General features: G+C 34.6%; 1 protein-coding gene across 2 annotated transcripts in view; it reads left to right on the forward strand.

Annotated features, from left to right (window-relative positions):
- Positions 1-13,601, forward strand: part of LMLN (leishmanolysin like peptidase) — a 45,596-nt gene extending 31,995 nt beyond the window's left edge. Inside the window, exons 15-17 of one of the 2 annotated variants that reach the window (XM_011385294.2) lie at positions 1,543-1,673; positions 5,573-5,783; positions 11,385-13,601. In XM_011385294.2, the coding sequence (XP_011383596.2) occupies positions 1,543-1,673; positions 5,573-5,783; positions 11,385-11,485 (443 nt within the window). In that variant the 3' untranslated portion in view covers positions 11,486-13,601. The remainder of the gene's footprint in view (positions 1-1,542; positions 1,674-5,572; positions 5,784-11,384) is intronic. The other variant, XM_011385295.2, reaches the window with a different exon arrangement.
- Positions 13,602-14,561: the final 960 nt, after the last annotated feature.

A 14,561-nucleotide genomic window follows, 5' to 3' on the forward strand; every position in this document is an offset into this window, starting at 1 on the left:
GTGCAAGATCCTTCAATGGAGAGCTGGATTTAGTTAATCATATTAGGTATCCTATTTTTTCTTCCCCCGAGGAGTGTGCATTTTACGTAATTTAGAAGTAACGTCATTTTCCAGATATCAGAGTAATACTATTGTCCCATGGCTAGGAAGATGTATTGCCATATTACTTATTTTCTCTTTATAGATATAAATGAACAGATTATCAAAGGAATAAACGGTATGGCAATTGGATACTCAGCAATAATACTTAGAGCTCATACTTACCACCTCTGTAAATAAAATGTTCTCACATATGATAATGCACAGCAATAAGTAGTTTTCTCACTATGGTCATCAAAATTTTTAACTTGGTCTTTCCTCTCCTCCCCTTATTCCATACTTTATTACAGACTAAGGCATTTAAATTTTAAATTTCCATAATGTTTTTTTCTCTTATTCTTAAACCTGGCAAATTTGTACAGTTATTTTTTTCCATCACTCACCAGCTTAATAACTGTCTAAAGATTTATGATACAACTACCCAGCAGTGCCATGTTAAAGCAAAAGAAATGCACAGATCTGTCAATCATGGGTTTGCTGAAGATATAGTATCACATTTGATTGTTTTAGAGCTGGAGTTGGCAAATGTTTATAGGAAAGAGCAAGATAGTAAATATCTTAGGCTTTATGGGTCATAGAATCTGTATTGCAACTACTCAATACTGCTGTTATAGTGGGAAAGCAGTCATGGACAATATGTAAATGAGTGTAGCCCTGTTCTAGTAAAACTATTTATAAAAAACAGGAAACTCTCAGGATTTGGCCTAAGGGTTGTAGTTTGCCAATCCTCCTTTTTCTTTTTTCTTCTTTAGATACCGATTACTACGTTTTTGAGGACTTCGAAATACTCTTAAAGAAATGTAGAATTCTATATTACATTTCTTTCTTAGCTTATACAGTTAAGATTTTTCAAAACTAACAAAATAAAATACTTTATAATATTTCAAAAAGGGCTAATTGAACTCTGCTTTCAAAAGATAAAACTTGTATTAAGTGTAAAGAGCTCAAAGTATTGCTGGGTTTAAGAGCTTCATCCATTAGCTGTTTAGAGATCATCGAGTCCACCCCATACCTCTGCAGCTTTTTGCTTAGTCTGAGACTAGATCAATATAAGAAAGTTTTATAAAAGTTGCAACACCCTGAAAAAACTTTCATTATGTACATCATTGACCTCATCCTATCATGGGTCACTTGGGAGGTGACTCCTGTTTAGGCCACCAGTAAAGTGATTCTTAGTGCCATTTATTCTACATATCTAACTTAAATACTTCAGGCCCAGTTTTATCTCTTGTTTCTGATGTAACGATTTTCTTCCACTAATTCTTTTATTGAGAACTCAGTTTGAGTTTGGTGCTCTCTTTCTTTTGATTTTTTTAATTGAAAATTTCCATTAAACATGTTTGACTTTTAAAGCAACTTCTAATAATAAGAATGGAATGCTTCAATTTCTTATTCTTTAAGCCAAAAGTCAATTTTTAAGAAAACTTTTCTGGTTTGCCTTAGACCTTTTTAAAAACTATGGTGCTGAAAAGTACGGACCTCATTCAGTTTGTCTAATTCAGAAATCAGCATTTGTCATGGAAAAGTGCGAAAGGAAGCTGAGTTACCCAGACTGGGGAAGTGGATGTTATCAGGTAAACTAAATAATCATTAATAATTATACCAAATATTGTAATTTTATGTCATTATTTGATTTTTATATTTTAAAATACATTTTTTATAGTTCATATACTGATTAATATTTTACTTATCTTGTTTATTTATGTACATATTAGTTTGGATGCTTGTGTTTTGTGAAAATATTGTCATTTTTTGAGAGAAATTGCCTTTTTTCCATTTGTTTAATAAAAAAATATATATAATTGCTATATATCAGCAAGTTTTATAATAATTTTACTTCTTGGCATATGCCCTAAGGAAATAATGGAAAATATGTAATTTTGTTCTTGAACAGGTATTACTTTGTAATGGAAAAAAGTTACAAATTTATGAGATCTGAAGAGAACATAGATTTAAGAATTAATAAATCAACTACTGAGTAATAATAGGTTTTTTCTTTTGAAATTAGAAATCCAAAGAGGGCAAATGACTGTTTTCTTAATTATCTTATTTGCATGTCTGGTATTAAATGACTATATCACCTCATTAAGAACTTTCTAAGATACAGGCATTCTGTAATGTAGGAGCATCCAATTTAATGAATATTCCATACCATACTAATAGATGTCAGGAGAGTGTGATCCTGAAAACTGAAAAATAAGAATTTGTTGTGCCATTTCAGCTTCAAGAGCTTAATGGACTTCTGTAGTTGGGAATTTAACTATTATTTTTAAAGTTTCTTATAAAATTAATTTTTTTTGATAACAGTTTTATTGAGATATAGTTCACACATAGAATTCATATACAATTATCTTTGAAATCTTATAAAGGCCAATTAAAAAAAAAACACTTTCCAGCTATAACTTGACAGCTATAATCCAGCAACCATTTTCTGATAAATTTCATTAAGGATTTATGTATCGATTCAATATGTAGTTTTGACCTATTGTAACCACAATATGTAATTTTGTTTTACTGCCTTCACTTAGTACTTTTTATGCAGAGCAAAACACCCTTTCCAAGTTATTCTAATGGTACTTATTACTTATGGCTGTAGAACACTGTATCATTTTAAAGTATCATAATTTAAGAAGTTACTTCCTTGTTATATATTGAGTTAATTTTTACTTTTCACTATGTAAAAATGCTTTTATAGGTATACATATGTATTTTCCCTTTTTTATTTTTTGAAATAAATCCTTATAAGTGAGAATATTAGGTTACAGGGGATAAATATTAGATTAAAGCTAGAACAGTGACAACTATAATAGGAGGAGGACCTTTTCAGGTTATTTTAATGTTTTATCAACACTATCCTCACTGCAAAGGGATTATGCAGATTTGTAATACCATCTACAAAGATTGAATATACTGCTTGACTTCCCTGTACCTAGTGTTGTCAGTTAATTTTGCTAATTTAATACCATTTATGTGGGAAAGTGTGTTTGATTTCCAAACAATTAACATATGGATTAGCTGTTTTGTTCTCGTTGTTTTTTTAATTTGACAGAGAAGTCGCAAGAATAGTATAAAATTTTTTTTTTTCTGAATCATGTAAGTGTAAATTGTTGACATGCTTCCTCTTCATTCCCAAATACTTTAATGTGTATTTCTTACAAACAAAGATATCTTACATAACCATAATACTACCAAAAAAAAAATCAGGATGTTAACATTGATATATCTAATTCTCAGACCCTATTCAAGTTTTGCCAAGTGTCCTAATATGTCCTTGTAGCAGTAAGATTAATAGTACATGTTGTGTAATTGTCATGTCTCTGTTCTTTAATCTGGAATAGTTCTTCATTCTTTTCTTGATTTTCATAACCTTGACACTTTTAAAGATTACGAGCCAGTTGTTTTCTAGGTTATGTCTCAATATGGGTTTGTCTGATGTTTTATTAAATTCTAGTAATGTATTTGGGACAGTAATATCACAGACATGATGCTCATGTTCTAGTGGTATACTCTTTTGATTTGTCCCCTTACTGGTGATGTTGTTGGTATCTACCAGACCTTCCCACTAACAAGTTACTCCTTTTCTGTTTTAATTGATTCTCTTTAATTATTAAGTATTTTGGAGGGAAGTACTATATCAATAACTTATTTCTTATCATTCTTTCATTTTATTTATGTATATCAGTATTGACTCAAGGATTCTACTTTATTCAATGGATAGTACCATTACTATCATTCTTTATTTTAATATTCAAATTACCCCAGCTTTGGCCAGAGGGAGCCCCTTCGGGCTGGTTTCTGTGTCCTCTGTCATGTCCATATCTTTCTTTGACTATTTCCTTGTTTTCTAGCATAAGATATTATAGGCCCATTTTTACTTTCTTTGCCCAAGCCTAGAATCACCCATTTCTCTATGGAGCTCTTGTTTCTTTTAGTGAAATGTGATATTTAGAGACTAAGATTTGGGTGCTTAGATGTACTGTTCATTGCTATTGGGATATAGCTTCTCCCCAGGCCCTCTTAGTAGACAGAGCTAGGAAATATATGTATTATGTAATTTATATATACACTCATGTGCGTATATGTATACAGTTAATATATAGATAGATATAGATTTATAAAACATGAGTTTATACCAATATCTTTGATTTCAGTCCAACATAAGTGGATTCATTTAACTTTCTCCCTTTCCATATTTGTAACTCCTTTCTCTGACGGTGAGAAATCTGGCTCTCATTGTTCTCAATATGCTTACTTATTTGATCTGTTGACATCTCTTCCACCTTCTCCCACCCCTACACAGTTACCCTCCTCAACCACTCGGACTCTGACACAACCTGCCAGGTTACAACGTCTCTTCCTCTCTATAATCCAAATTCTTAGGCTATAAATGCTCTTTCTTCCATGAAACTTTCTAATCTTTATTGTTCTTGTTTCTACTATTTATTGACTCTTAATTATAAAACAGTCTGACACTGCTAATTTTGGGGGGAAAAAATTCATTTCCCACCCTTCTCTCCGTAATTAAAGCTGCTATAGGACAGGTACTTTGTTGTGGACTTCTTTGGTATACTTTTCAGGACTAAGCATGGTACTCAGTTCTCACTTAAAAGATGATTATATTGCACTCAGACTATGGTGATATTTACTTGGTGTGGGTTACTGAATGACAGGCTTATGGAAGAGATTACACTTCATTGTTTTCCTGAAATTTCTAAATGATTATTATATTTAAACTTAACTGATGATAGAGTTATTTCAAAAATGACTCCATTGTTGAAATGTACTTTTGGAACTCCTCTTTTGAAATTGCCTTTAGCAGTAGTTTAATAGCTATCTAAGAAAATCAGTTTATTACTTTGTATCACACCTGTATTAACCTAGTGTTAACCAGTTTAGTCAACTACCTTTACCAAACTCAGTTCTGGGCAATTTGGGAGCTTTTCCAAAAATTACATCTACTCGTAAAGTAAAAATTTGCTACCATTCATCATTTTCAGAAGCATGCACTTGCTTTGAAGATAGTTCCAGGAGTGAAGATTTAGAAATATTTGAAGTAGTATAATTGAAATTAATATGAAGTCTTTTTAGAAAACAACTTTGAAGAAGAAACAGTCATTTAAAATTTTCAAAAGTTAACTTTAATGTGTTTGCTTTTTAAAATTGATTTCATTAGTTACTCCTTGTTATTGAGATATGAGTCCTTGTATTTCTCAGGAAAAGTGCCTATAGCTTTCATCAGATTTTAAAAAGGTGCTAGACTCAAAGTTTTAAAACTTCTACCATACAGTGAAATGCTTTCAGAACCTGAATAACTTAACTCTCTTTATATGAGATCAAAGATATGCCCATAACCCAAATTGTGTTTTATAGCCAGTATTTTTAGTAAATACTAACCCATTTTCCTGACGATGAAGGAGAAATCCTGTATACTAAAATCTTATTGACCTTCTTTGTTTTTTTCTTCTATTTGAAGGTTTCTTGTTCTCCACAAGGTCTGAAGGTTTGGGTCCAGGACATTTCATATTTGTGTAGTCGGGCCGGGCAGGTTCTACCCGTCAGTATTCAGATGAATGGCTGGATTCACGATGGAAACCTGCTCTGCCCATCATGTTGGGACTTCTGTGAGCTCTGTCCCCCAGAAACAGATCCTCCAGCTACTAACTTGACCCGAGCTCTGCCTCTGGGTGAGTAGTCTCTGTGGTTGGAGTAGAGAGGGACTTTTCTTATAAGATTTTGAAAATTCCCTTTAAGGAAAGTCTAAAACAGGCCATATGATCATTTTCTCTTCTAATTGTAATTTTTTAGGGAAAATCTCTTTCCCACCACTGATTGTGTGTATGTGTGATGGGAGCAAGATCTGTGAGGCTTGGTAATAGACTCTTTCTCATTTGTAGCCCCTCAATTTTGAGTGTACAGATTACATCTCAGCCAGCCAGCCACTGGCCTGTCTCAGCATAGAGGAGCCTGTCTCCTTGGTGATATATATTCAGAGTGTCCCCTCAGTGATATATATTCAGAGGGCACTACAGCTATCCTAGATCTAGCTTGATGGTCTTCAGAGTACCTTGCTGTAAATTCTTTGTTGAAGACCTAAGATCCTGTACAAGGATACAGGAGCTACTTTAACAAGTGTTAAGTGCCACTGTCACTTTATTAGAAGCTTTCTGTGGTAGTGTGGAGCCAGCCTATTCCTCTACTTTGGAAATATTTTCAGGTTGTAATGATGTGAACCCTAGGTAAGTTTTATTTCTTCTGTCAGTTCAGTGCCAGAGAGAGCCCTTCTGTGCCAGATGGGTTCAACGGAACCAAAAACAAATTTCCAAAGTCATAATGTTGAGGCGTCAGTTCTATACGTTCTCCGTGTGAAACATCCTCTTTTTTTCTTTTGTAATAAATACTGCAAAGTTCCTTAATCTGACCACTGCTCCAACATTCAGTAGCCAAAACCACATCGCTGTGACAAGTTTCTGGGTTTCTTTATCTCTCCATCTTGATTTCTTATTCCAACTGATCCTCTGGCCACCTTTCACTCCCTCCCGACAGTCACTGTTATGGTGGTCTGCACTGGACCCAGCCAGTTTCTCCTTCAATGTTTCCAGTCAGTCCAGCTCACATCCCTGTTCGTGGAGCAGCACTGACAGCTTCGATGTTCTATATCTGACCCTCTCAGGAGAAAGCAGGGGGAGGGCTTAAGGGGCAGTGTTTATAAAGCCTGCAGTAGAGTGCAGTAACATTCCTAGGCCTTCACTTTCACTCATCACTCACTCACTCATCCAGAGCATCTTCCAGTACTTCAAGCTCCATTCATGGTAAGTGCCCTATACAGATGTATCATTTTTTATTTTTTATACTGTACCATTTTTTACAGTACCATTTCTCACTGTAACATTTTTTTGCTGTATCATTTTTTACTGTACATATTTTTACTGTACCATTTCTATGTTTTAATATGTTTAGATACACAAATACTATTATGTTACAATTGCATACAGTATTCAGTACAGTAACATGCTGTACAGGCTTGTAGCCTACAAGCAATAGGCTATATATCGTATAGCCTAGATGTATAGTAAGCTATACCATCTAGGTTTGTATAAGTGCACTCTATGATGTTTGCACATTGACGAAGTCACCTTATGACGCATTTTTCAGAATACATTCCCCCTCCCCTTCCTTCAGCAATGCATGACTGTGTGAACAGAAAGATCTTATACAATGTTTTATTTTCTGAACTGGAAGTATTTTTTAAATGGAACTGTGTAACCTTTTGCCTATTCTGTGGTCTGGTTGAAAATGGAGGGCTACATTCGCTTTGGAACTCAAAGTTTCGACACCTCTAAGATTTAATTTCCTCGGCCATTATCTAGACATGAGCTATGAGTAGGTGAGATTTGGGAGATTAGTACTTGTGTTGAGGACTCAACAGGACTCAATCTCTTGTTGCACTTGTGGGTAAGATTTGTTAAGGTGAAAAGATACAAAGCAGAATCAGCAATGGGGCAAAATCTGGAGGAAGCCAGTTCTTAGACACCAGCTAAAGGCCATCCTTATAAGAAAGACTTTTGAAGGACAGCAATCTCAGGCCTGCTATGTTAACTCTTTTCTGCGCAGTATTCCAGTGAGCGAGCTGTGTTTTCTGCAGTTATAATAGTAATGACACAACGAATTGTTTGAAATGATAAAAAAATCTTAGATTCTTTCGATGTGGTATATATAGTATATGTATGTCGTGTTAAATACTTTTAGTTAACTTTTACTTTTCATTCGAAGTTGGTAGGATAACTTACTTTTGTTATTACTGTTAGATTGCTTTGGCTAGAATTAGAGGGCTGCTAGTCCACAGGTAGGTGGTTCTGATGGAGTTCCCATCCTCAAACCTAATCTCAGGGTTAACTGTAAGAAACTGTCAATATCTCGTCGCCCAAGAGATGGGAAAGGATTAAACCATTAGGAATGAGAGCTGAGATAAAAAGAGAGTTACTCCAGCTGGTTCAGGGGTAAAAAGAAAAATCTTAGGAGTACAGTAAAAGAATGTGGGGAAAGCTAGACCAGTGTAAGGTGCTGTGAAATGATCAGATCCTATTGTTGGAGCATGACAAAGACAGGTGAATCTGCGGAAAGGAAGTGGAGAGTAGAGAAAACAAACCACCCCACCTCCTCCACCTCCATCAACCAGTGTCTTAGACTCTACTTCTATTTAACCTGCTCCATCTTTATCCATCACCCTTTTGATATTATGATGCTACAATGGGATTTCTTTTCCTGTTAACCAATTCTATGAGGAAGCATGCTGAAAAAGACATTGTAATCTATAAATCATTACTACAATTTCGAAAAATATATAAAATATTACAAGAATAGATGTCTTTTAGGCATTGCTTTTTAAACATTATAAGTATCACTGTTGAAATTCTAAAATATTCCGACTTGCCATATTTATTAGTTTATGTGATTAGAGCACGCACTAAGCCCTTAATGAATTGTGTGCCACGGACTATGGCAGGCTTTACATATGCTAATTTTTTAAGTAAATAGTTTGTTTCTTTTTAATATAGGTTTATGACCCACCAAACTTGTAAAATTAGATGTGATGCTTTTAATATACTTATATGAAAAATAATAATTAGAATTAACCTAAGATATTTATTAAATGATTATCTTAATCTGTTATGAATTAAAATATTTTTTAGGTTTTTAAATATGCTTTTAAAACGTTAAAACTGCTAATATTCTAGAGATAATGTGAAAAGATATTCTTCTCCTCACATTCTTCTGAGTTTTGTTATTGCTGATCTCAGGTGTTAGTTCACACAGCCTTTTCTCACATTTGTAATTTCTTTTGGAATGTAAAACTTTCATCTTTTTTCCTTTTCTCTAGTCATCACTTCCAAATGCTAGAGTTTGATTAGATAGTTGTTCTGAATTGCCTAAGATAGTTTCCATTAGTAAATATGAAAGATTTATTTCTAAATTCTTTCTGGTCTCTTCAGATTGTAGGGGTTATTTTTGTTTCCATTTATTAAATGCTAGCCAAGTGCCTTAAGTCTATATAATTGCATTTAATCATCACAAAAACTAATGAGGTAGAAATTATCATTTTACACATGAGAAAACTAAGATACGAAGAGATTAGGTAATGTGTCTACTGTCACAGCTAATAATAAATAATGAGGTTTAGATAAAAACCCAGATCTGATCGTCTCCAGTTCATTTTGAAACATCTTCTTTGAATCTTTCTTTTTAAAGAGTACTATCACAGAAAGTGCAGTATTTTTGAAAGACAACAAATGTTCCAGAGCTGCCATTAATGTTTTAATAGCTTGTTAAATATTAGTGCCAAAAGTAGATAAACAACAACTAGTTCTCCTCCTATTTCCTTTGGGCCAAATTGAGAATCATGAAATAAAGGGAAATGCCTTGTGTTATTGGACTCCAGGTTTCATTCCTTATTCCAGCCAAGACCACACTACCTGATGCTCTAGGCCAGAACTTATCTAATAGAACTTTCTGGGGTGATGGAAATGTTCTGTAATCTTCATTGTCCAATACAGTACTCATTAGCCACATGTTAAAGGTGTGAAATGTAGCTGGTGTGATTGAATAATTAAATACTTTTATTTCATTTTAAGTCATTTAAATTTAAGTAGCACATATAGCTAGTGGCTAATGTATTGGGCCATGCAGCTAGCTCTAGGACAGAGTTTCTTAAACTTTTGCATGAATCAGAATCATGTTAAAACACAAGTTGCTAGGCATCACCCTCAGAGTTTCTGATTCAGAAGATCTGGGTTAGAGCCTGAGAATTTCCATTTTTAACAGGTTTCCTGATGATGCTCTTGTTGATCCAAGGACCATACTTTGAGAAGGTCTGTTCTTGGCTAAGTGGGATTTTCCTAACATTTAACAATTACCAGATGATTCCATTAGGGAAGAACAGAAGTTCCCCCATGGCTTACCTGAATTACATGCAGTGAAATAATTTTTTAAAATACTCATGTCACACTATTTAGTGCTCAGAAGAGCCAGCTCCAGTACCTTGATGTTATATTCTATTCAGCCCTATTTTTCTTACTTTTTAAGCAGGTCAAACTTGAAGCTTGGTTGGGTCTTTACTAGTCAAAATATTAGAAAGGACAACTCATCTTAAGAAAAAGTCAGGTTCATCTGGTCTCTTGGCTGCTCTAAAAATGTTTTCCATTCTGAGATATGTTTTGGGAAATCGCTTTAGCTATGAGAATAACTCATGGCTGAATTAAAATATATTTCTAGGGCCCAAAGCCCATAGAATCTTACACTGTTTCCAGATCAAGCCTGGGGTGATGTGGCTAGATGGATATCTATTCTGACCACTAGACCACCAGGGAACAATAGATGGGTATCTATTTAGAGATTGGGGACCATATGTCCTGGTTTGCCTAGGACAGTCCATGTGCCTTTTGTCCTGGTATAATTATTAATAGCATTTCCTTGTGTTAAAACAATCAAAAAAAATAGTTGATCTAAGCAAATTTTATTTCACACATCATGAAGTGGGCAATCTCCACTCTCAAGAGTCCAGAGACCTGCAAAATAAGAGAAAAGAGCTGCAAGCAGGAAACAAGGAAGAAGCACTTGGCTTATGTTGATTGGCTGGGGTTGCATATTTGACTTTATTTCATAAGTTCAAGAAACAAGGAAATAAGCGTAGAGCCCAGGGTTGGCTCGGTGGTTGGAGATTGGCTGACTAGATATATTGTGTTTCTGATCATGCACATGAAATTTATCTAAGTTTCAGTTTATTGATGTAGCACCATGAGTAGGAGTGCTACATCTTGGGACTAGAAATTTATTTCAACACTTGTCTCAAAATGTCCTGATTTGGGGTAATAAATTATATGGTCACCCTAGAAGAAGGGAGAAGGAAGAACCGAAGAGAATCCTACTTCCCATGTCAGAATAGCCAAGACTGTAATATACTTTCATGTATAGCATCTTTAACTTTGCTGGGATACTACACAAAGACACTTTTTTCTCTTTTTGGGTGCCGTTTTTTAACTTTGATATTGTGGGTGCATCTTTTCTTCCTACATAAACATTTTGTTCTCTCTCTCTTTTTTTTTTCCCCCAAAAATGTAAAAAAAACCACTTTGCATATCTGGGTTTCAGGAAGTCATTCCTGATTCTGCTCTCCAAAGTGGTTCTTGTTCATCTTTTAATAATCGTCTGTACTTATCTGTCAATATTTAGTCGGTGTGATTTATTCCAAAAATGTCTTTAGAAAGTCAATTTTTTCTTTTCAACCCTAGATCTCTGTTCCTGTTCCTCTAGCCTGGTGGTCACCCTCTGGCTTCTACTAGGCAACCTGTTTCCTCTGCTGGCTGGATTCCTTCTGTGTGTATGGCACTAGAAATGGAAAAGTAGATTCTCGAGACATTCCTTCGTGTCTTGTTCTTGTGAACAAAGCACAAAATCTGGGCGAGTGCCAGCCTATGCGGATGGCAGAAGTGGCATTCCTGATTTCGGCGTGGAAGTATTGACCCCTATCAGACCTTGAAGCAGAGCTTCACAGCAGTCACTCTTCATCGTCAACGCAACAGCCTCAGAACTTGAACAAGGAGAACGAATTCCAAGTCACCAAGTCTTTTTATTTTTCAGGATACATAACCTTCCTAAAGTTTTCCGTTGAAAATGAGATAATTGGTGAAATTTTCAGATTACATACCTCAGCATTTTCATTAACGTAAAACAATGTGAAAGTTTATCAATACTGTAATAATTTAAAGAACAGCTAATTATTGCAAGATTATAACCTGTGGCTCCTGTCCCTAGAAGTATAAATTGTCCCTAGAAGGATAATTGGATTGAGATTTCTACATCACTATTATAACCATTTTGAATTTAATGGCTGTACATGGTACACTTAAATCATTGTTCTAAAAAGTCTTTTTTAAAATTACGGTTTGCTAAATGTTATGATTTAACCATGCTTGCCTTTTTCAAACTAGCTGTGTAGTAGTTTGCTACTGAATCATTGTGTTTGTAGCCCTTCTTCCAGCTATGTCTGTTACTCATTGGTCTTAAGAGCTCTGATTCTAATTGTATTTTCCATTATTTAATAATGAATTGAAAAACTGTGGAAGCAGAGAGAGAAAAAATACTCTGCCCTATGAAAACATTGAAGACATAAAAACAGAAGAAAACATAATTGTATATTTTCCAGATAATAGTTACAACAACTGTCATCCAACAAAAATAGAACTATTCCTTTTTGAACAATGAAGATAAAAAGAAATTCTGGTATAGACAAGTATGCAGTTATTTTCACGTAGGCTTAGAAATTGTTTCAGAAGAACTATCTGAAAATATTTTATGTATAAGAGGAAGAATATAAGTCGAAGCAAGATGGTCTGAATTGCTTACTGACAGCAAAGTGTAGGTTTGGTGTAGGGCCTCTGCGATAGGGTCTGTCTGCTTTACCACGCAAATGTGGCTCAGCCCACAGAAGTTGGGAGGTTGCCTTTGCTTTAAAAGGAGTTGATGTCCTTTACCTCCTGCTTCTGACACTTCTGTTACCACATAGATTCTGGTCCACAGAAGCAATTCTGCTCTGGTACCAGAGCTTACCAACCCCACTTTACTAATTAAATTTTGCAATGATGTGTGATGCCCAGTTTTTCTCTCTAAAGCTAGTAAAATTCTGTGGCATTATAAAACATAGCCCTTGGACAAGCTGTGTTTATAATGCCACAGGATTTTATTCATTTATTGACTGGTTGGCCCTTTAATTCAGCATATAGTTATTGAGCACTCTATTTAAGAAATTGTGCTAAATGAGCAAGTAGCATAATTACGAAAGAATAATTCCAGCTATTTGGCACTGGGGCCAAAGAGCAAACCCGGCATAAAAGAAAGTCACCTTTTTTTATGCGTAAATTTTAAATGTGTATTTAAATATACAGTTTTGAATTGAAGATATTTGTCGTTGTGAAGAGCTGGAGGTCTCTAGCATATCCACCTTCAGCTAAAGAGAAGCCGAGAGTAAAGGTGTCAGGCCAGTGCTTGGTTTTCTGCCTATGTCATGTATACTTTAAATTGTGCAAGGTCAGAGAAAAGTAGAGTATATTTTTAAAGAATATCATAGAAATCTAAACTTACATACCTATTGTGATTGTGAATCATCCTGCAAAGTTGTATAAAGAATTTCACCAAAAATACTATGGATTAATAATACATTTGAGATTTACAATGATAAGTTTGACTATATTTTGACTGTTGTGCAGTAACGCCATTTAGGAAGTATTGTTTCTGAGCATGGTGCTTTTTATACTTGAAATATATTTTTGCTTTATTTTTTATTGATATAATTATATTTGCACTAATGACTTTCTGGAGAAAATATTATAGAGGACATTTTTTCTATATATATTTATTAAGCTTGGAATCTGGTAGCCCAGTGTTTTCTCTGCACAAATATGAAACTTGATAAAGTATGATGTTAAGAAATCTTGAGTTTCTGAGGGTAACTAAATGTGCTGGTGTCTTCCTTCCTCTTCAACAAGTCTTGAAAGTGGTTGCTTATCACTGATTCTGTATAGCTTACTCAGTGAAGATGTAGAAGGCCACTGAACCTGTAAGGAATTTTAAGAAGCATGTTTTAGTCACTTAGATTATGACAGTATTCTAAAAACAAAGACTTTTAAAATCTGAGATTTCAATGCAGAAGTAGTGGGCTGGAATTCAGCTTTGAACTGAAGAATTTGAAATGGCCTAAATGTCAGTATCCTATTGCAGGTTATACCCTTCATGTTAGTAAAACCAGCTCACTGAGAAAAAGACTGAGCAGACTGCAACCAAAGTGCAAGTGAGTTGGAGTAGGGAAGGAGCATGGAGAGGAGCTGATTTGGGGATAGTAGACTGGAGTTCCCTTCTAACTCAGTAAGGGTCAAGTGCTTACAAAAACTGACTACCTCAGTTTTCAGTTCAGACTTAGGTTCATTTTGATAGTATTAAGGTCCCAACTGTATCAAGTGAATTTGTCTCTCAGGTTTTCAAGAACAGAATTCATAGGAAGGAAGCAAAAGCCATGTCAGAAGATTTGAGCTGACAGCTTTAAAGAAACTGGCAAGCAGTTAGGAAGTCTTAATGTAAATCCTTTAATATTATTCTGAAGAACATCCTTTAACCTTATTTCTTAAGGATACTTATTTGTGTTAAGACCAAATAGACATTCTAAAAATGTTATAAATTTTGCTTAAAATTAGTTTCAGCCTAGTATGTTGGCTTAGAGTTTATCAGTGTTTGAAGATGAAACAAATTAGTGAAGTTTAGTTTTAGGAAGAAACATGAATAAGTATACCAGAATATTCTATAAAATTTTACCAGTAGTCTCTAATATAGAAGACCCATTGATTGAGACTATCTGTAAAATGACTAGATGCTTTCTCAGACTCTTTCTAGCTCTAATATTCTATAACTAATACTTA

Source organism: Pteropus vampyrus, unplaced genomic scaffold, assembly GCF_000151845.1.
Source record: "Pteropus vampyrus isolate Shadow unplaced genomic scaffold, Pvam_2.0 Scaffold680, whole genome shotgun sequence".
NCBI lineage: Eukaryota > Metazoa > Chordata > Mammalia > Chiroptera > Pteropodidae > Pteropus > Pteropus vampyrus.